General features: G+C 47.3%; 6 protein-coding genes across 6 annotated transcripts; 3 read left to right on the top strand and 3 right to left on the bottom strand.

Annotated features, from left to right (window-relative positions):
* Nucleotides 1–5,113: 5,113 nt before the first annotated feature.
* GCG54_00000309 (uncharacterized protein) lies at nt 5,114–5,588 on the top strand (the record flags this gene model as incomplete). Its single annotated transcript, XM_045400450.1, has 4 exons — nt 5,114–5,122; nt 5,223–5,294; nt 5,363–5,433; nt 5,516–5,588. The coding sequence occupies 4 exons, from the start codon at nt 5,114–5,116 to the stop codon at nt 5,586–5,588; spliced, it is 225 nt and encodes a 74-aa protein (XP_045258036.1).
* Nucleotides 5,589–5,837: 249 nt separating this feature from the next.
* Nucleotides 5,838–7,042, bottom strand: GCG54_00000310 (Leucoanthocyanidin dioxygenase; the record flags this gene model as incomplete). The annotated part of the gene is made up of 2 exons (XM_045400451.1): nt 5,838–6,768; nt 6,843–7,042. 2 exons carry the CDS (start codon nt 7,040–7,042, stop codon nt 5,838–5,840), a joined length of 1,131 nt encoding a protein of 376 aa, XP_045258037.1.
* Nucleotides 7,043–7,480: 438 nt separating this feature from the next.
* On the bottom strand, nt 7,481–10,459 carry GCG54_00000311 (U3 small nucleolar RNA-associated protein 17; the record flags this gene model as incomplete). Its single annotated transcript, XM_045400452.1, has 3 exons — nt 7,481–9,243; nt 9,302–10,089; nt 10,140–10,459. 3 exons carry the CDS (start codon nt 10,457–10,459, stop codon nt 7,481–7,483), a joined length of 2,871 nt encoding a protein of 956 aa, XP_045258038.1.
* Nucleotides 10,460–10,915: 456 nt separating this feature from the next.
* On the top strand, nt 10,916–11,319 carry GCG54_00000312 (DNA-directed RNA polymerases I II and III subunit RPABC5; the record flags this gene model as incomplete). The annotated part of the gene is made up of 3 exons (XM_045400453.1): nt 10,916–10,951; nt 11,007–11,065; nt 11,127–11,319. The coding sequence occupies 3 exons, from the start codon at nt 10,916–10,918 to the stop codon at nt 11,317–11,319; spliced, it is 288 nt and encodes a 95-aa protein (XP_045258039.1).
* Nucleotides 11,320–17,046: 5,727 nt separating this feature from the next.
* GCG54_00000313 (uncharacterized protein) lies at nt 17,047–19,571 on the top strand (the record flags this gene model as incomplete). Its single annotated transcript, XM_045400454.1, has 7 exons — nt 17,047–17,168; nt 17,221–17,434; nt 17,491–17,589; nt 17,640–17,807; nt 17,861–18,017; nt 18,069–18,468; nt 18,524–19,571. 7 exons carry the CDS (start codon nt 17,047–17,049, stop codon nt 19,569–19,571), a joined length of 2,208 nt encoding a protein of 735 aa, XP_045258040.1.
* A 644-nt stretch (nt 19,572–20,215) lies between these two features.
* GCG54_00000314 (uncharacterized protein) lies at nt 20,216–21,859 on the bottom strand (the record flags this gene model as incomplete). Its single annotated transcript, XM_045400455.1, has 3 exons — nt 20,216–21,344; nt 21,500–21,577; nt 21,684–21,859. 3 exons carry the CDS (start codon nt 21,857–21,859, stop codon nt 20,216–20,218), a joined length of 1,383 nt encoding a protein of 460 aa, XP_045258041.1.
* Nucleotides 21,860–22,266: the final 407 nt, after the last annotated feature.

Genomic DNA, 22,266 nt, shown 5'->3' on the forward strand with positions numbered 1-22,266 from the left:
AAAGGTATTAGATTCCTTAGTAGTTAGTATTAGTATGTTAATTATAGTTACTTAGGATTTATAGGCTAGTTTTAATATCTTGCTAGTCTTTATAGTACTATTAGGATTGAGGCGTTAATAAGTATAAAGTAGTATTATTTTCTAATTTTCTAATAGTTTTATAATTATAGTATATTAGGGTATATAGTAGTATAAATTAGATCTAAATCTTAAGAAGTGCTTAAGAGAGCGTAATATAATTAGGAACCTAATAGCTTTAATAGCTTATAGCTTAGTTATAAGTATACTTAATTTAAATAAATTAACTAGCTTACTTAGAATAATAGCTATAGGGAAATTAGTAAATAACTTATTTAGTCCTAATAAGATATTAACCTTAGAGAGAGCTTAAAACACCTTATAGAGATTATAGATATAGTTCTTAAAACCCTTAGACGTAATAATAATATTATTATAATATAATACTCTATTAGTATCTACTAAAATAGAGTCTATTTAGCGTTATATATATATGTTATAGTTCTTATATCTTATTATTAGATATTAAAAAGTAAATTAGCTTTTATAAGTAATAATTATAAATACCTATTATAAGTTTAAGTATATATGCTATTAGTAGTAGAAAGCTATAGTATTAAATATTAAGATATAGGTTATATCTATACACTTCGTAATAATCTTATCTTAGGTTTTTATAAGATAGGTGTTAGTGAAAGCTATATTATTAAGAGGATAGATATTAATAACTATATAGCCCTTATAATCTTTAGCTAGATCCTATAGTTTTATAGGTTTTATAAGTATAGATATAGTTATTATATTAGTGCTATTTCTATCTAAATCTAGTTTAATCTTAAGATCTATCTTAATCTCCTTTTCCTACTAAATAATAAAAACTAGGAATATAAAGGAAACTTATGTAAGAGTGCGATAAAGCTTATTACTTAGTTTATTAATAGTATAATTAATAATACCTTATTCTAAGCCTCTAAGTAGGTAGATCTTATATTTATATAGTATCTATTTATCCTAATTTAGTTTAAAGTAGACCTATATCTATTAATCTTCTAGAATAATAGTAAAACTAGATTCCTTAAAGATATATTTAAATTCTATTAGGATAGCTTTAATATTATTAGTATTAGGTTAGTAGTTATAGACTTTAACGCTAGTTATATAAGTATAGGTTTATTTATCTTAGATTAGAGTAGCTTTAATTATATATTTCTTAGGTTAATATAATTCTTTAAGTATAAATTCTAATATAGTAGTAGATTTAGATTTATTGATATGCTATACTTAGGTAGATAGATTAATAGAGATGAAGTGACTAATAAATTAGTTTTAATTAAGGATCTAATTAGTATCTATATTATTATAGACTAAGATATCTAATAGAGAGATATTAGTTATTATAGTATAGGTTATAATAGGGAGATCTATAAGCTTAAAAAGTATATCCTATCTAATATTAGTATTTAAGATTAAATAGTAAACTAGTACTAAAGTTATTAAATAGGCTAAGATAACTATTTTAGATTTAGCTATAACTCTTACTTTATAGTAGTTTTTATTACGCTATACTGCTATAAGGATCTTAATGCTATAAGACCTAATAGTTATAAAACCTTTACTATTAATAATATTAAACTGTTCTAGGCCTAGATAATTTATACTGATTAGTATATTTATAGATAGATTGTCTATAATAGATAGCTTATATTAGATTATTATAATAGCTTTTTATCTAGTAGAGATTAAGATATTATAAAAATATAGATCTAGAATAATATATTAATCTATATGATATAAGGATTTACTAATACCTTTAACTATGAGGGGAACTAATCTAATATAAATCTTAGCTATAGGCTAGTATTACTTAAGTGTAGTTCTATTAAGTAGTAATAAGGAATAACTTATATCTCTATAGATATTAAGCTATATAAATAGATTTCAGTTTAAGTTAGAGGTAATCTAGTATTATAAGTATAACTATAAGTAGAATCTAAATTTAATACTAACTTAGGTTAATAAGTCTACTAATAATCTCACTTAGATAGGCTAAATAGGGCTACTTAAGGTGGTAACTAGTAGGTTATAAGAACTACTATAGTGTGAAGATAACTTACTAAAGAAAGCTATAGTAGTTAGATTTAGATTAGAGGTGTTATTAGTAGTATTATAATCCTTATAGATATACTTATAGAGCTAGTTATTACTAAGGAATAGTTACTTATAAAACTAATATTTTCTCTAAGTTATTAGGTGTAGTTTCTCTAGAGGCGTTATAGCTATAAAGTAAGTATCCTTATAGCTATCTTTAAACTATATAAAGTTAAAGTCTCTACTAGGTTTAATCTATTTAAGATTAGTAGTATCTATAATTTAGTTATTATAGAATAATACTGAGGGCTTATCTATATTATTAGTAACTAATAGGGAGCAGTAATTATCTAGCTTAGAAGGTAAGTATAAGGTAGATCTATCTAGAGATATTAAGGTTCTTAGGATTATAGAGCTTGTATTACTATAGTAAGTAGATTATACTAAATTAGCCTTAACACTTAGGTTCTATCTAAGATAATAGTTCTCTAGTATTAATCTAAGTTATACTATATCTAGCTATAAATTAAGATTAAGGTTAGATTACTAATTATAGAACTAGTATAAAGTTAAGAACTTAGTATACTAATTTAGCTAGTTCTATTAAGGTTTAAAGCTAGTTAGGTTTTAGTTCTACTACTATTAATATAGACTAAGGGGTTAGTTCTTAATTTAAAGCTTATTCTAACTAAATCTGCTATTAAGTAAATTCTAAGGTTAGTTAGCGTTAAAGTTCTAGTTAAAAGTAATAGGTTAACCTATTTAGTCGTATAAAATATATATATTAATATTTTTACCTATTAAGTTATAGCTAGGGCTATAACAGTAGGTTTATAGTAACTATTTAGATATTAGTATCTTTATTATAGATTCTTATTAGTAGATAGATTAGAGAAATACTTTAAGAGTAGTTATATCGTTAGGAGGAGGGATAACTAATTTAATAGCTCTATTAAAGGATTTATAAATTATGCAGAGTTAGGAAGTGATATTATTTATACTATAGGCTTTTATATTGCAGATTATAAGTTATAAATAGACTATAATATCCTTAATACTAATATTAGTTAATCTATAAGATAAGGACTTCTAATAAGATATAATATCACTATAATAGGGCTTAAACTACTTAAGTAACTTAGCTGAGATAGTAGATATAGGTATAGATCAGAGTAGTTCTTAATTAACTTCAGTTAGAACCTATAAATACTATATTAATATAGATCCTTATAGATATTAAGTTTAGATCTTATAAACTTAGGTATTAGATCTTATTATAGCTAAATCCTTAATACGATCTATAAAGGCGTAGATATTAGTATAGATAGTTATCTTACTATCTAATACTATACCTAACTAGTATAGATCTTTAAATTTAGAATTAAATATGCTAATATCTATAGACTTAAGAGACTAATTCTAATTATTATTACTATTATTATTATTACTATAATATAAGTTTAGGGTTAATAGTAGGTTTTAAGCTTAATTCTACTTAAAGGCTTTAGCTATTATAGTAGTGAAGTCCTAATTAATAGTATTCTGCTAGTTCTATATTATAGTATTTATTATTATAACTACTACTTTAGTAGTTAGAACTTAAGGTATAGTTCCTATTAAGTTATTAGATTTAGGTATCTTATCTTAGGTTTTAGATCTAAGTTAATATAGATCTTAATGAGGTTCTTTAATATTAGTATTAGAAGAAGGTTTCTAGTTAAAAATAAGATTTAATTTAGTATAGTTATAAGTAGCTTTAGTCTTACCTTTAGATCTAAAGTTAATAGGTCTAATTTATAGCTTATTAGAAAGGCTAACTAAATTAAGTTTTTTAAAGCTTTAAGTTAATTAACTAATATCCTCTAGTGAGAATAGTATTAAAGTAGTTTTTATTAGAGTAAGTAGTAGTAATACTAGTAGTGTTATAGTTTATACTGCCTTTTAGATCTATAATCTATTAAAAATAGAAGCCTTATAGTATTAGTTATAGAGGAAGGCCTTAAGGGTATATTTTAAATTCTAATCTATAAAGTAGATTATAGTAGGTTATAAACTAATAAGGTTAGTAGTTATAATCCTATAAGTAATAACTAAGTCCTTATCTATAATTTAATCTAATTTTAAGGCTTTAGTAAATTATAATAAGTATATTAAATCTTATTTAAGGTTAAAATCTATTATAGTTATAAAATTAAAATAAGATTTAAAACTATTAGTAATTTAAGTTTAGATTAGATTAAATAGTAGTTTTTAGCTATTTCTAAAAATTTAAGATTATATAGGGTAATCTAATATAGAAAAGAAGATAGATATAGAGTAGGATTAATAGATTCTAAACTCTAAAAAGTATATAGGATAGAGGAGGTAGTAGAAGTAGAGGGGTGTAGTTAGGAGGTTAAGAGATAAGGTTAGGTAGTAGTAAAAGTAGGGTAATCTCTATACTTAGGTATAGACTTTAGTTAGTAATAAGACCTCTTAATAATGTAGTTATAAGATTAATTAGGGTAAGATTACTAATATAGTAGATCTTATGATCTAATAATATTTATATTTAGTTTTTCTATTAATATAACTGAAAAATTAATACCTTTTTAAGGCTATAGATGTAACTTCTTGTTATACTACTACTATGAGGTATAGTACTATAAGGTATAGTTATAGAAGGATGGATTGCTAGTATAGGACCTAATGGGGTTAATATAGCTATGTACACATATGCTTATGTAATAGGGGTGGCCGTAGGCCAGGCTCACAGTTGGTCACTGAGTCTGGGGGTCTGTGCATTTTCTTCGCTGAGTCTAGGCTGCCGATCCATGCAGAAGCGCTACGGGGTCGTCCGAGGGAGAAAAAAAAGTGTGCCGTCTGCGCCCGCTTCAGTAACTTTTGTCCTTTCTCCTCCCGAAACCCAACGATCTTTCACATTACCGCTACCGACTCGTGCTACCAGCTCTCCGGAAGACAACGACTTACCACTTATCCGACTTTCGTCAATCACCAAGCAGTCAAGATGGGCAACGTACGTTCCTCACATACACTCCTCTGCCCCCCACCGCTGATCAGGGTCTTGGTGGAAACAAATTGAGGGGCATGCTTTTGCTGACATTCCGGGCATGTAGGGGGCGAAGGCTCAGCAGAAGCGCGATCGCGCCCAGAAGGATGCGAAGCCCAAGGGCTCTCAGCTCAAGGTGGTAAGTTTGCGTCTCTCCTGTATATGTTTCTTTCGCTAGTCAACATGCGCTCACACGAACAATGACAGAACGCTGCCGCCAAGGACATTCAGTGCCAGATCTGCAAGGCCACCTTCCTCAAGACCACCAAGGCTCCCGCGTATGTCTCCTGTCCCGATACTCAGCTGGCAACACATTGCCCCAGTTTTCGCGCTCATGTGCTGACGAGTTGTGCCATCTAGTCTTACCGAGCACGCCGAGAACAAGCACAGCAAGGGTCTTGCCGACTGCTTCCCCTCTTTTGTCGCCGCATAGGCGAAGAAAACGATATGGTGTGTGTGTTAGGCGTTGGCGGTAGGGTGTTGATGTCTGGGAGATTGGCGCGGGGTGAGGCTGAGTAGCGAGGCGTAGTTGGTGAGGCAGGGCATTCAGCGAAGGCGTAATATTGGAATTTTGCTCTCTTTATATCGGAAAAAGACAAATACGAGTCCACGATATAACAAGACCTGGCGATGCTTCATGCAATCAGTTGCAAAGTCTATGACTGACACCCAGAACTCAGCCTCATTGCGCTGGCACCGCAACCGCTGCCCTCTGCTCTTCCCGAATAGCGGCAAGAATATCAGGATACCACCTCTCGCCAACATCCGGATGACTCTTCACCCGGTTCCTCAACGTCGCCTCTCCGAGCGTCTTCGCCACGCCGCCCTTGCGAAACGTAAACTCGACATCGTCAAGCCGGCCCCCGTTCTTCTCAATTACCTGGCGCCTCTGCTCCTTGACCTCCTCCGGCACGCTCCCGACCCCGACGCTCTCCAGATCCTCAAACTCCGCGTCGCCCCTGACTCCCTGGAAGAACGGAATCGAGAACCGCGCGCCCTCGCCCGGCCCGGGGCTCAGCACGCGGTGCGTCGTCGACACGCAGACGCCCTGCGTCAGCGCCTCCATCCCCTGCCCGATGGCGACCACGAGGGTCCCGTCGATGGGCGGCGCATCGATCCACTCCCCCTTGACGTTCTGCGCCTGCAGCCCGCGGTGGTGGCTCGCTTGGAGGAGGTAGCTCGTCAGCATGCTGTCTTTGTGCGGGCCGACGCCCTGGCCCTGCACGCCCGACGCCGCGTCGATGCCCAGCTCGCTGACGTCGGGGTACTTTACGATCTTGAGCTTGTGCTGCTGGTCTGTGTCGAAGTATTTGTTGAAGGCGTTGGGCGGGAGGCCGATGGCCTCAGCGATGAGGGAAGTGAAGGCGATGGAGATCTTGCCCATGCGGTCCATGTAGTCTGTGAAGGTGTCCCGGAAGCCGGGCAGGGCTTGTTCTGAGGGCCACTGGTTCGGTGCGAGGAGGTTGTAGTAGAGAGGATCTTTGGCACTTGGCACTGGATGCTCCGTCGAGAGGTCGATTTGTTCGCGGTGGTCTATCTTGCCAGCTGTGATCTCGGCTGAGAGTTGCGAGTATCCCAGGAAGGACTTGGCGTTCTTCATCTCAATTTTGAGTCTGGTGAGATGTCAGTTCGTCCGATGCGTCTCGCTCAACGTGTGTGTGAGCCATATAGAAGAAGTATGCCGTACTTTTCTTCCGTGGGGATGTCGAAAAAGGCCTTTCCCTCCTTGATCACCCTCTGGAACAGCTCATCAGGGACACCTGCATTTTTAAGGTACAGAAAGCCGACTTCCATCAGCGCATGGCGGAGGTCTGCAAGGAACTGAGGCTTCGTTTTGGGATTCTGAGACAACGAGAGGTCGAGGACTGGAATGGAGGTGAAAGACATCGTGTCGATGAGACAGGTTCAAAGAAGTGAGACACAGAAGTTGTGGTGATATTCTCATCAACATGCACCAGGGGCCGTTTATAGCAGCAGAGTTCTCCGCACGTGCTGCACGCAAAGGCGTAAGGAGCGTATGATAGATGCAGATATCGGAAGAAAGGAAGTACGACCGTGTATGCCAAATAAGCCGATGGCTATTGAATTCCCAATGACGTGACGGGATGGCGTGCTGCGGCAGCGGGGCTCTGAGCGTCGGGGTATGCCCCGCATCGGAGCCGCGGGGTACAAATTGGACGGCTGTCTTCGGGCCAGACTAGGCCTGATTGGATGACGTGTTAGTCCCCTGAGACCAAAGTCAACAACTCCAACGGCACAGTCGACATTGTTCCTGTAATCAGTCTATTATTGGGTATATTAAACAAATTTTGACAACTTTTAAGTCTATGATGATGCCAGAGGTTTCGTCGCCAGCATCCCTGTGACCTTGTAGAACATATCCTCGACAGACGGCATGGCAAACGCTGGTGCCGCGTCGAACAACTCCGCCAGACGCTGCCTGTTGATGGTGGCGGGCTGCGCGTCATCATCGTCCAATTCCATCTCTTCCCCAGCTCCGTTTACCTCGTAATCAGCGGCCATCTCATCGTCTTCTTCCATTTCCTCATCTTCAATGATGGCGTCTTCCGCAACAGGCTCGCCATCCAACTGCATATCCTCGAGTGGTCTTGAAATAGCCACTGCGGCAGTGTCGGAAGCCTCAGCAATTGTCCAGACCTGGGCCGAATCGTCAACTGCGACAAAGCCAGAGGAGCTTCCTGTAGAGACTAAGCTCGTGATTTTGTGGGGAATGCGCTTGACGCAGAGCAATTCTGGCTCTTCCGGCTTCATGACAGCAAGTTGTGAGACCTGGCCGCCGGGTACAATGACGGCAAATGTTCTTGACTTGCGGTCAATGGCCAAATGGCTGAACTCTCTGGTCATGTTGGCATTGCGCCCGCGAGGCAGCTGGATGCCATACTGTAACTCGTCGGCAACCACATCATACACTCTCACGTCATCGGAGAGTGTGATGATGTAAGGAGAGAGAACTTGCAGGCGGCGAATATGTCCCTTCCACATGTTTTCCAATGTGAGCCTGATTTCACCAGATTTGGTGTCAACGACGTAGACGGTTCCGTCATTTGAGTTGCCAAAGGCGATGAAGAGGGTAGAACCATCCTCGGAGAAACAGAGGCTGCCGCTGCGCTCACCAGCGTTCTCGCCAGTGATTGCCAGAGCGTCAGATCCCACGCTGCTGCCCAAAGCCACGGCAACAGCACATGACCAGGACTGCAAAACTTCACCGGATGTGCCCTTGGATTCGACGCCGTCCTGCTGTCTGACCTTGGAATGCCATATCCTCGCCATACCGTCGTCGCCCAGGGTGGCGAAGCGATTCGAAGTGTGGTCCGCAGCCAGATCCAGGACAGTCTCAGGTCGGCTGGTGATGTGGGGGTTGTTGATCCTGGAGGACAAAGCGAAAGGCTGGTCATCTTCGCCGACAGCCCAGAATTTGAGATACACCTCGCGTCTCGCCCTGACGAACTCCTCGCGAGCTTCAGGGGCCATCTTCTCCAGGTCGCGCTTAGGTGGTTGCCAGTCGTCAACCGTGGCCAGCCAGCCACCATCCTGAGAGAAAGCGACATGAGTTATGCGGGGTTCTGAGATTGGGTTTCCCTTCGACGTGATGTTGACATCCGTAGGCTGGGTTCTCGCAAGGGCCTGCTTCGCGACGTTTCTGAAGGACTCCATGTCGAATGACTGCAGCAAGGGCGCAGACTGTAGGTCACCAGCCAGCATGGCTTGTTGACCGGCACCTGTGCAGACGTACAGTCTCGACGGCTCTGCCGGATTGAGAGCGGCGGGCACATGGTGGCGCACCTCACGGTCGGCTGACCAGACGCGCTTGACAAGCAAGTCTTTGGGTGTTGAAGTGAAACGAGCGGCCGATTGGATGCCGGAGATGTAAGTTTTCGGAACCATATCGGCGGTCGAGACAACCATGAGGGAGTTGTCATCAAGGTGCAGGGCGTAGGAGGATCCCGCGGGCGACACAACCACGTTTTCAATGCTTCCTGAAAGATGGGGGAAGTGGTTCAGCTTGCCAGTGTCCATCTGCCAAATAACAAGGACGTTCTCAGAGCCGCCAGAGAGCATGTAATTGCCTGGAACCCACAGTGTCAGTCAAAGTTCCAAAGTGAATCGAGTCTTGTCACCACTTACCATCCTTGGACCACTTGACGCTATGCACTGCTCTCCTGTGCCAATGGTACTTGCGGCCTTGCAGGCTGTCCCTCTTCGACTTGGGCGCATTCAGGTTTTGGAGCTTCCTGAGGATGTCGTTGTAGTAGTAGATCGCACCTCGAGCACATCCGGCAATAAGGTCAACAACAATGCCGTCATCTCGGTTGGTAATCTTGAAGTCGAGAGAGCAAACGATATCGGTCGTGTTGAAGGCAAAGAACTCGCATTCCAAGCCAAGGTCCGTCTTGGTGACATTGGGTGTGACTGTTCCGACAATAAGATTGTCTCTTGTGGCGCCAATAACCGTCTTGCCATCAGTGCTTGAGCGTAGCAGGTGGATAGTCTGTTCTGCCTGCTTCGTCGTGAAGAGAATCTCACATGTCGGCTGCGTAAAGTCGGGCCCTGAGTATGCCACAATCTCGCCCTTCAACTGCACCGTTGACTCCGATACGTAGATGACCTCGATGCTGTTCTTCTCTCCCTGGATTGCTGCGACTGACATGTCAAGCGCAGTTTGCGACTTTGTGCGAAACTCCCGGTCGACTTGGGTTCCCTTCTTCCAGTTGACGCGCCAGACTCTGCCGTCGGAGCAGGCCACCCAGACAAAGTCGGGCTTGGTGTGAGAGAGGCATGTGGCCACGATGTTCGGCGCATTGGACTTGTCTCCATACGTATTCTGAACCACTGGGAGAGCAATTCTTCGGATAAGGAGGGATTCGGCAACCGAGTAGATTTGGAGAGAGGTATTGTAAGTAACGATCAAGTACCTATTCGCACGTCAGACAGATCAACTAACACAAGACGTGGGCGCTCTTACTTCTCCTTCTCGACGAAAATGGGGTCGATATCGGCCATGCGGCCACCCATTGGCGCGGAAACCTGCCATCCAGTCGCCTGGGGGTCTGAATTGCCCAAGTTGGAGAGCTCGGTCTCGATTTGGTCGTCCGTAAGATTCTTCTTGAGCTGCGACAAAACGTTCAAGGCGTTGTCGCGAAGATCCCCAGAGTCGGTATCACCATTATTCGTAGGCTTGCTTCCCTTGTGCCGTAGGCGCTTCGTCTGGCCGTCCTTGTCGCTGGGGTCTCTCTTGCGCTTCTTCGTGTCGGCATCCCGACCTCTCGGGGTAGAGGGTGCCATTTTTCTTTTGTGCAAAGGTCGACAGATAGCAGAAAGAGTGGCTGCTGTTGGATTCGGTGCGGTAAAGAGGGAAAAATAACTTTGCAGCCGACCTTCGACTATTTGGCTTGGATTTCCTGCTCTGTTCCGCTCGCACACGACCCTTCCAGAAAAAAAGTTCGAGAGTTGCTTCCCAGGAATTTTTTGGTCCCGCTGAGTCGCTGGGCCATGCAATTGGTGGATATCCTCACAGTGGATCACTCACTGATAAGATAAGCGGATAAACTAATGGACCGCTAAATTTTTGTTCAGCGCGCCGCAGGCAGCGCGCCCGGAGGTACCCTCACAGTTTCTTCGGCGACGGCGATTCCATTGCGATTGACTGCGCGACCGAATTTTCCACGTCCAATCCGATCGCTGCTTCACGCTCAGACTTCCGATTAGCGGACATCTTGATACCCCGAAAACACCGCGAAGATGATCATTCCCGTCCGTTGCTTCTCCTGTGGCAAGGTTAGTCGATGCGACGCCCTTCCGCGCAAGATACGGCCTCTGACGAATCACGCAGGTCACTGGCGACCTTTGGGAGCGCTACCTCAAGCTCATTGACGACGGCATTACGGATGGGTGAGTTAGAGCGGCTGGCCTCATCAGGCATGTTCGAGCGCATTATTGACACTTGACACAGCGACGCCATGGACCAGCTTGGCCTCAAGCGCTACTGCTGCCGTCGTATGGTCATGACCCACGTTGACCTTATCGAGAAGCTTCTCAAGTATGTTCCTCCGTATCTTAGGCGGCTTTGTTCCAGACTTCTTACGCGTAACTTCAGGTACACTCCCGACGGACGTAACGAGAAGAAGATGTCCTTGAACCCGTAGATTCAAGACGGGGCGACGGTGTACTAGGAGTTTGGGATATTCAAAAGCATTGCAAGGCGTTAGGGAACCAGAGTGCCTGAAATAAACAACGGTTTACAACCCGTGCACGACGAAGAACCGGCACCCACTATGCCTATCAAGCCGACCGAGTTACAGAGCAACGTTGAGAATCCCTGGTATTCCCACCCGCGATGAGGTTTCTTGCCTTGGTGATTAGGCAAACGCACGTCCCCTCGCATTCAAGAGAGACGGAATGAATCCGAACTAGACTTGCGTTTTGGGCTGTGAGCGGAGGTTGGGAAACTCTGCCTTGAGGATGTTGCGATTTCAACATCATTCTGCCGCTTGGTGTACTTCTCATGTGAAAAGAACGTATGTCGGGACGGTTAATCTAATGCAACAGCCTTTCGTCTAGCCATGTATGCTGGTTTACTTGGGCTTTGGTTCCAACAACTGTGGTATCGGGGACTCTGGTTGAACAATCTAGGTGGGTATACCAAGCGGATTATCGGACAGGCATTCCACAGGATGTCGCAAGCCCACGCCCAATTTGGCTGCAGTGCGTTAGTCGACTGTTGGTGCTTCAACTGGGATCGGAGAAAGTCTTCGATCTGGCGGTCAAGGTAGAAAGAATTGTCCAGGAATTTTCAATGTAACACCGTCGCTTCCCCGACTGGGTACCTGTCGCTGACCACCACCGCGCCACTGTATGTATTCAAATCATGAGGGTGTGAGTGATTGCTGAATTTTGCATCTTGTCTCGGTCAGAAGAGCCTCAATCACTCGGCAGTCTGGTATTGGGGGCCAAAACGTCGTTCCCCAGTGATTGATCAGAGCCCCGTAAGATGGATGAGACAATGCGTCTTTGTAGTCCATCAGTCCAAGAGGCTTGCCAATTGCTGCCTGAAAAGTCTGCTGGTCGATGTGGGTGCATTGAGTGCTCCGCCGAGGCTCATCGTCTTCCTCAACCATGCGAATCATCGTATATGATCAACCGCATGGGTCGGCTAGCAATGGGAGCAAAGTTGCTGCGGAAGGCGTAGGATGAGCCCGGTGGCCGATTGAAGAACCCGAGGAACTGGAACTGACGCGGCGATTTTGCCGCGAAGAGCACCAAGAGCACCAACAGACTTTCCAGAACCGGATAACATCCGCGGCCTTGGGGCCTAGTCTTCATTTCATGGGAGGTAGTGATTTGTCGGTGGGACGCAGGGAAGTACCACACGTCCTGTATTGACGCACGAAATGCAGAGTATGGAGATAAGTCCGCCTGATGGATGCATTGTGCGTAAACAAACAACGGTTAGAAGACAAACTTAGGATCAAATCCCACAGCTCCACCCATGAAGTTGATTCTTTCGCGCAAGATGACTCCGTCGTAACCGCGATGGAGGATCCAACTGGCGCGCAATGGCTGCTGCGAGTGGCTCGCTAGACCCAGAGAGCAGAGAAGCTCAGCTTCCTATCGGTCACACAGAATGGAGGCGTTGCCCGAAATGGGAAGACTGAGCCGTAACAATTCATAGAACAAAATTGTTGGCGCCTATGCGCGTTGGCCTGCATGCGTGATGCGGTCGTGGCGCCAGGGATACCAGCGCCGACCCCAGTAAACCATGATCCATATGTCGGCGTCCGAGTCGGGAGCAGGCTGTGTGGTGTTGGAAGGCCGGAGAAGTAGCATGCATACTCCGCGAGGCTTTTGATAATCTTCTGCGATATCAGAGAATCAGGAAACGCGGCAGCCGGGCGATATAGAGCATCGTAGCTGATCCTTCCAGGCATCGCAGACGAGGGTTTGGGATGGTGTGAAGTACAACCCCATCACCCCTCCTCCATCGGCGATCAGCAAATGGTGCCCGTATACAGATTCCTGGGTCCTGGAGCTGGCACCCCGCCACATCGCCGGGGTCACCTCCGCTTGTTTACCAGAATATTTGCTAGCGCTGTGATCAGTGGGAGGCACCGACAGTTGTCACCGCACTAGGCGAACAACTGGGAAGGAACTCATCAAGGATGACGAGAATGACAGAGAATGCCATGGCGAGCTCAGTGCCAACAGCATGCGGCAGGAAACATGGACCCGAGTTTCGGGACAGCTTGGGAAGCGAGGTTTGATCAGGTGATGATTGTGGCTGCGGGACATCGACACCTTGCCAGGGAACTTGGCCAGGGCCGCGGGTATTTCGAGATGAACTGGAATCAAGCTGGTCCGCCTTATGATTCCGTATTTCCGGGTTCTGGGACCGGGATCAAGTTTGCCAACAATAGGAATGTTCGTTCCGCCGTATGATCCCGAGGAGACTGGAGGACGCCGTGTTGGAGCTGTCCATTGCCTTGGTGGCTCTTGACCCTTTCCCACGTCCGTCCCGGAGGTTCCCCGGCTCTGAACTCGCCAGCATTTGGAATGTCGGTCAGTTAGTTGCCATAGTCAACTATCGTTGCGATCACGCATGAGGGATAAATGCGGTTGGAGGTGGAAAAGAAATGTGGCACGACAACAGCCATTGAGAGAGAGCGTCAAGTGACAAGAAGAGAAGCAAGGGCAAACTCTCAGTCGGAGAACCAACAGTTGCAACGGGAGGTAAATGGGAAATACGTACCTGCCGTACCAGTAGGGATCGAAGCCGTTACTGGGTCCGGGCTTGTTCCCCCAGCGCAAACAGGAGGCCAGTGTGCCCTGTCAGAGTTGGCGTGTCAGTGAGGTAGGCGGGAGGTCGATCAGTGGGAGGGCGGGTCCACTTTATTTCCAAGACGTTCCAACAGCGAGAAAAACGGCCGCTGGCCCAAATCGTCGGAATTGCTGTTACCATGAATAGAAGAAGCGGAGATTTGATTAGGAGCGGCCAGGAACAGACAAGGTACTCGCAAATCGTCTTGGGTAGTGAGTATACCCAGGACGAAGTATGGAGATGTAGGCTGATAGGCAGAAGTCACAGACGACAAGATACAAACGTAGGTCCAACCTCACGACCATAATCCATTCCGAGTTTAACTGAGCTACATCTTACCAAGAGTTCGGATAACGCTAGGCCTAACGCCTCCAGACCTGATTAGGCAGACAGACTATCACCAAGCAAAGCAATAGCAGTAGCACGTTGGTTCGGACAATAGGAAGAGAATGCCCGCCCCAGCCACTGGTTGTTTGTTGACCGACCGACTCGGGCCACCACCAGCAAACCCCCCTGTCGAGTATCGCGGTCGAGGCCACTTTCGGTTCCGTCAGTTTGGAGTCAGCAAATAAGAAAGGTGTGTTGGAGCTAGTGCAGGTGTATGTGAAAGTATACAGGTTCCAACAATTGTCCCCGCGCCCAGCAAAGCGAAGCCTCCCATCGGTCTCACCATCTCACCAGGGCGGCAAAGGGCGGCCGAGACAGGCTGAAGACATGACGGACGGGCAGAGCCGTTCACATGAACACGCACGCGTGTCATCGCCCCCAAACGCAACACAGACGCACTTGGAGGAAGCGTGACTGAGTGCTCGCGTCTTCCATGACACGGCATCAGTGGATTGGCCCATGACAGTGTTTGAATGTCTGAATGGTGGCTAGGGGACCACGAGAAGAAGGTTGTTGCGAGATATCCGCCCATCCACCCTTGATGTACGAGAAGGAGCAGGCACGCTGCAAGCAATCGAAAAGGGCACAAAAGTCCCAACTCAGCCAAGCAGACACGGTCGATACCGTCGGGCCCAACACACCGGCTCGGCCTAAGGACCTGAGTCTGCGACCTCATCTCGTCTCGTTGACGCAGACTGTGGACAGCCAGGCAAGACATTGAAAGGAGGACAGATGCGGCATGGCTGGCTGTCTTACACTCGACACGTTGGAATTGAGACTGCTCACTGTGATGAATGGAGGCGGGCACCTTGTTCAGTACCGCCAACAACAGCACCGATGCTTGAGCCACGTTGTAACCCGGAGGAAAGCAGCCATTTACACCTGTGCACTGAAACTAGTTCAACGTTCATGTTCTTACCTTCAAGGCGGCTTGCCTTCCCTTCCCAAGCTCCCCTCCCCTCCGAGCACTAAGATGCCCTCCACCTCCGGGGGCCATGTGGGGCTACCGCATGGCCAGGGCAGGTCGTGGTTCGCTGGAGGATGCGACGCCCACCTCTGCTAAGCGCCGACGCCTGTCTGCTTCATGCAGCCCACAGCTCGACGATGCTCTTCTCATCCACCGACACAACGCTGTGCTCACGTCTGACTGGTCGAACCCGTCAGGAGGTGTCTGCCATGTCCTTGGGGAAACACGCGCAGCTGCACATCTCACTGGCTCCTTCTGCCTCCCAAGATGCCTGCAAGTGCCTGCCCTACCAACCGCCCCTCTAGAGCCTTTCTTGGGTCAGAGAACGAAGAGGCCGAACAAGTCCAGTCCCACGCAGCCCGCGGATTGGATCATGCCCGGGTCCCAACGCCTCCCGTCCTTTTTTTTTTTTTTCTGTCCCCACGCTGTAGTCCTCGAACCTGACGGACTGATGGACATGCCAACAACACCCTCTTTCCGTTTGTCCTGCCGAGTTGCTCATCTATGATTCGGCCAGCACAGCCAGAGCCGATTGCTTTCGGTCCCTTCTTTCCATGTGAGGTGCCTGTCCATAAGGCGGGCCGAAATTCGACCAGCCATTCAGACAACACCAGAGAACTCTGACATCTGTCTCATCTAGCTTGCAACTCGTCCGTCATCTTTGTCTTGCACCGTCCCGGGTACCTTACCATCGACTCAGGTCACGGAACGCAGGGCACTCACTTCTGTCTCTTCGTTTGCAACAACTCCACGCTTTGCTGCCGTCCCATCACCTCCGACCTGTGCTACCAAGCTCTGTCTACCCTGAGTCTTAGGACCCTGTGCGGCACAGGCTTGACATCCACATCGGCCGTCGTCTGTCCTGCCTGGTTGTCTGCCCGTCTTTCGTCTTCTGTCCCGGCTGCGCGAGACCGACTGGACGACTAGGCATTCGGTGGAGCCGTGCTTGTCATCCGTTTCGTCGAATCTTAGCCGCAGGTCTTCTCAACCGCCCCTCCTACAGATGCATTGCAGCATAATCGCAGCCACGCGCAGCTCAGCCTGATTCAGTGCTTCCTCGTCCTCTCACTTTCTTCCATCCCCCTTCGAAGCGGTAGTCGCGTTGCCCGCAGGTCGTTCCAACGCTTCCGCCCCATAATTTTATCCTTCGGTCTTCAGAAGCTAGAACCACGGGTAATACTGCTTGCTGCTTGGGTCTCCCGTCCCCCCTAGCCGTCCGACCAGCAAGCGCAGAAGACCCGCCACGACGCTGCCAAACCCGCCTGACCCTGTCGATACTTCGCGTGAGCGAGGTACAGACAAGAACAACCAGGGCCCCCGGTTCCCTATCCTACCATTCCTCAACCCAGAATTGAGGTAGCAGTAGGCACAGCTCCTCTTAAACCGTCCTCCCCACCCTCGCTCTCTCGAGCTCTCTCGTTTTCAAGCCAGCCGCTATTCGTCTCGAAGCTTGGTGATCCCCAGGCCGTCGTCAACGAGACCCGAGCATCCAGCACAGCTTGATCCTTCGCCTCGACGGCCTCTAGGATCGAGGCCAACAGCCAGCACGGCCCTGGAGACGGCCTAGTCAACCTACAACTCTGCTGCGTTGAGCTCCCGAGGCATTCTTTCGACTACCATCCGCCGTCGCAGTTCGCCTGAAACCCAAACCTTGAGGTCGTGAAAGACTAGGAAGTCATTATAGAAAGGGACTTTAGATTGATCATGGCACTCGAAGCGCCCCTGCGATCGTCTATTGGAAGTCAAATATCGGCCTACTCGCATCACAACGAGATGTCCGTTTCTTCTCCAGACAACGGATCATTCCAATCGCCATTCTCCAGCATGTAAGCTACGTAAATCTCAAGTTTCGCAGAGCAAGCACTCACGCCTCGCCAGGTCATCAGCTGCTTCAGAACAGTCAAACTCTAATTCCCTCCGACCGAACTCCATGCAAAGAATGTCGAGCGGCATGCATCTCATGAGCCCAAGCGATATTGTTGGACCTTCACCTGTCACCTCGACTGGCACAGAGACGACGGAAATCGAAGATGAAGAAGCAGAAGAAGCTCAGGCTCGACCAACAATTGCCAATCCTCTACCTCACCCCCAGGTATGCAGATTGACCCGCGGAAAATGGTGTATAGTAATAGTACTGACATGTGACAGCTCGTGATGCTCACCACGAATATTCCCGATCACATTCGACAGACTGGCAGCGAAGAAGCTGTTTCGGTCATACATGCGCCCGAGAGTTTCCACAGCTGGGTAAGTCGCAACTGGCTCATATCAGATGACCAGTGACTTATTTCGAACAGGTTTCAAATGACCCTACTGTCAAGCCGGACCAGGCTAGCGAGCAGTCATCGCCAAAGTCTGACGCGAAGTCTTCACCGAGGTCTGCAAAGTCTGCGAAGGCTGATGTCAGAACGTCGCCGAAGACTGATACAATGAGCCTTCCGCCTGTTACAGAACATGCATCCAAGGTGCGCTACCAACTGACTTCAAGAGAGACAGGTGGCTGACCATATTCACAAAGTCGAGATCTCCCGGACTGCCCACTCCCCCTCCACTCTCCACGGATGTTAGGCCTGTACGCTACAGCATCGACAGTGCTACGCCACGAGCACAGGATCTGCAAGATATGCTGAGCGAGTCATCCAGGCTCCGCTCAAGCAGCACTAGCAGTCTCGAGAGTACGTATTTGGTTCTGTCGCCCGCTCATGGTTCTAACTAATATGGATCAGAAATCGATGAAAGGCGAGGAGAAGAAACCGACGCCGAAACTTACGATGAAGACTACGCTACCCCCGGTCTGCCGTATGAGGCCGAAGAGATCACGGCACTACGAACTGCACTTCACGAGTGCTGGACGCTATGCAACACTTTGGCAAATCTTAGCTCTATCCACCGGATGAGGGTCTTCAACAGCTCAGGAACTCCGGACGCACACGAGAAGGCGTGGATGGCTTGTTGGAAGCTTTGCCAAAGGCTCTATGACAACCAAGATGAGGACTTGTATGGTCACAACGTACGAGAGAATCTCGATCTTTGCCGTGATTTCTGTCAATCACTCTTCGATGTACGGCAGAAGAAGGATGAAGTTGCCGATTCAATCCTCCGGGTTAGCTTCGAGCTGAATAACCAGTGAGTACGAGCGGGTAACGGTATCATGCATGGATGCATGCTAACTCTCTTACAGTCTGTACAGCGCTCAGGATATAAGAAATTTGCCAGAACAGTTTCGGGAACGAACGCTGGATTTCTACATCACGCTTTGTCATCGGCTGATGAAGCAACGAAGCGAGTTGGCTGAGGAGACCGACTCTTTACTGAAAGCCTGCTGGTCACTAGCCGAGATGCTTTTCAGCTTGAGGCAGAACAGGCGAGATGGAAGGGCCCCCGACGAAGAACTCCTGGGGTCAGCAGTACAGGCTTGTTGGGAGTTGTGCGATCTCTTCAGAGATGGATGGACTCAAGTCCGTCCAGATCGCAACACCCCGAGGCCAAGTCAGACAAATTTCTTCGGCCACCAGCAAAACTTTGAACAGCCGTCAGGCCGAGATAGCAGAGCATCCAACCGTTCTTCCTACTCGAAGCGAGAAAGCCACAAGAGTGTCGTAGAGGAGCGCACGAGGAAGCCTCCTCCAGTGCCCGAGACTCCAGTCACGGAATTCGAAGACACCCCAATCTCTCCAGAGAGTCAATCACCACGAGTCCCCAACATCTTGGTCCTCGGTACCACCTCCGACAGTGGCCGTGGAGGCCGGTGGTCGAGCAGCGCTTCCCAGCTGTCAAGCTACTCGCAAAGCAGCAACAAGACATCAAGCACGGCCACGACAACTACTGCAGGCGACGACAGCAACACCAGTAGAATCAAGGCTCTCGTTATCAAGGCGGCTATGAATGTTGGCTACGCCCGAGATCCAGCCCTCGACAACAAATCCGAGAAGGCCGCCTTGCAGGCCTTCGTGAAGCAGATGCCCACGGGTTCTTTCGGTTCCCTCCCGGCTCATGCTACGTTGCTGCAGAACTACAAGAACCTCGTACAGGCGGATGCATCGTTCCGCGGATCTTCGTTGCTTCCGATTCGAGGAAAGCGCATCGCGGCAAACGACATGGCGAGGAGTGTCAACTACATGGCCGGTCGTGCTGCCCAATACGTCTTTCTACGCGACCTCTACAAACTGGTGTTCAGTTTCCCCACAGAAGAGGGAGACTCTAGGAAAACAGTCAGCATTGCCATTTGAGCATTTGTACCACGCATCTAACGACACATTCTATTGGCATTTCACATTGGGCTTCCACTCATAATTACCATGAAAAACACTGCCAGTCTACACATATACGCCATACAGGGCAAAAAGCGGAGGGCACTCATTGGACGCAAACAACTATCTAAGCTTGGAGAAGGTATCACGTTTTTTTGTTTTTTTTCGGGAGGAAAGCGGCCCCGTCTGTTCGTTTCTGCTGCACTTAGATACCCTCTCGTAGATGAATTTCGGCGCCGGAGCTTGGGCAATGTTTTTGGGGGGCTATAAAATCGCAACTGATTTTTGTGCTGCGTGAGAGCAGGAGGGAGGCAAGCCTAAGGGCCATCATCATTCGTTTCTTCATTCGCCAAGATGGATATCGTGTCTTTGTCCCAAAGAGAAATTATATAGTTTATGTCGCAATGACTACCTAACCCCTGTCTCATCTATATCATTTACCGTCCTCTACGGCGATCCTGAACTGAGTAGGAAGCCCATCCATTTGCATAAGTCGACTGATCCTGCTTCGACTACTGTTCCAGAGATAATGTGCGACTTTCGCGCAATGTGCGTGCCCCGTTGCACCAATCTCCCAATGTATATGATATTGATCCAAGTCACCTCCTGTTCTGTCCGAAAATTCAATCCCGAGACTGTCCACCTTCATCGTTCGTGCTGCTTCCAAAATCGAACATGTCCTCCCAGTCGAAGGTGCCGTCTTCGTCAGAACGCATCGTGTCGGCTTCCTGTTTGACGGCATGATCAGAACCTTGCGTCTGGCCCGTCTCTGCGCCACTCTGGATGTTTTCGAGGAGAGCCGGGTCCATGTACGGAGTCAAGTCCTGATTCAAGGCCGGATCAAACATTGGTGTGTTGAGGAGGGAATTCTCCAAGGGGCTGGAGGTGTTGTGCCAGCCGTCCTTGTTCATGTTATCGAGGTATGGGGTCGTCCACGAGGACGTTGTCTCGTTACTTGAGACTCCAAAAGTCTGATTGGACAGCGAGGGCAAAGAGTTTGGAGACGATGCCAGGAAGGTCCCATTCGTATCCATGTCGGGGTACCAAGTCGCGTCTGGGTAGGGGTCAAAGTAGTCAATTTGAGGGAGGGAAAAGGCTGAGCTCGGAGCTGTGGCCATTGCCGCTGTGGGTGCGTGATAAATCGGCACCGCTGAAAAGCTAGGCGCCGTAGACATTGTGAGGTCATAGTCACCTTGTGCCAGATACTCTGTGTCGATCTGGTTGAGTAGGCGAGTAAGAGGCGACGCAGCTTGAGCGACGTTCTCGTTCATCTGCGTGGCCTCAGGCACTTGGGTCTGATACCAGGAGGAGTTGTGGGCAACGGCCGGGTCGTAGTCGGGGTATGCGTACTGGAGATTCATGACCGGTGACTCTATCTTCACACGCTTGGCGTCGACCGCGATTTCTTCTTGGAGATATGCTCCATTCGTCTGCTCCCCAACGTCATCAGAGTCTTCGCGCTTGCGCTTTGCGGCCAACTTTCTTGGGCCGTTGAAGTTGTATCGAGCCTTGTAGTGCTCCAGGACGGGTTGATAGCCGTAAGGATGGTCAGGATCCCAGATTAGCGCCCAGGCTGGGTCCGGCTGGGGTGGTGGCTGATGGCTGGATATAGCATTGTTCGCGACAGCCGTGGGCTGAGGATATGCTTCGTACCGGAGTGAAGATTGGCTTCGTATCGTCTGCTGGGGAAATCCGGTGAAGGTGCTGTCTTGGCAGTGAAGAGGAGCATTGCCCGCGGTAAAATGCCGAGGACTATGGTGTTGAATTGGCCCTGGCAGAGTTGGGCAGGGTGAATGTGTGTTTGAGGAACCTTGGTTGATGGATTTGTTAGGCCTCTTAATCACTATTCGGGGTTTCCTGTGACTCGGTCAGATAATTATCCTGGCCCCTTGTGAATAATGACTTACTGCTTTGGTGGCGGCGAGGGAGGTGCTGTCTTTCTGGCACCACCGTTTGTGGGAAGAGCTCCATTGATCAACGCCGTTCTGCTTTTTGTCAGTGAAATGTTTCACCAAGGTAGACAACGAGCTCATTGATATGCGCACACCAAAAGGGCGCGCTGCAAGCTTGTTCCTTGGGCAGAGCATTTACCCGAACTCAGGGTCATGACCGTACTTGCCCTTCACATATCGAAGCTGTGAAGCAGTGAGGGGCTTGTTGAAGCGCTGGTGGTACTGTCTCAGGATCTCGTCGCGCTTCTCATCCTCGAGAGACAAGCGCAGAATGAAGAGAATCTGCTCCTCAGTGTATGTGATCTGGCCTACCATGGTTGAAGCTTGTGTCTATTGGTTTTGAGAATGTGAAGGATTTGGTGGTAAAGAGTGTGGTGATTAATTGGAAGATTGATTGAATTTCTGTTTTTGAACGTGAGCGAGGGTGAAAATATTGAAAAGAATGCCGAAATTTGTCGTAAGTGAAGGTGGTGGAGGTGGAGATATCCCACGAAGGAAAGGACCACGATATCGTTCCTGCAGTTTGCGCTGTGATTCAGTTGGAGCTAGCAAAGCTGGGGAAGCTAGACCGCTCAGCTGACAGATTGTTGGGGAAGGGAAGGAAACTAGACTGGTAATTGCATCCATTTCATCCGACTTCTTGTCTATTGCTGGAAACACTCTGTCTATCGTGTAGTCTAGATCTAGGTCTACTTCTTGGTGCCCCCGCCTGTTTATGTCTA

The sequence above is a fragment of the Colletotrichum gloeosporioides genome (genome assembly GCF_011800055.1).
Source record: "Colletotrichum gloeosporioides strain Lc1 chromosome Unknown consensus_90, whole genome shotgun sequence".
NCBI classification, from domain to species: domain Eukaryota; kingdom Fungi; phylum Ascomycota; class Sordariomycetes; order Glomerellales; family Glomerellaceae; genus Colletotrichum; species Colletotrichum gloeosporioides.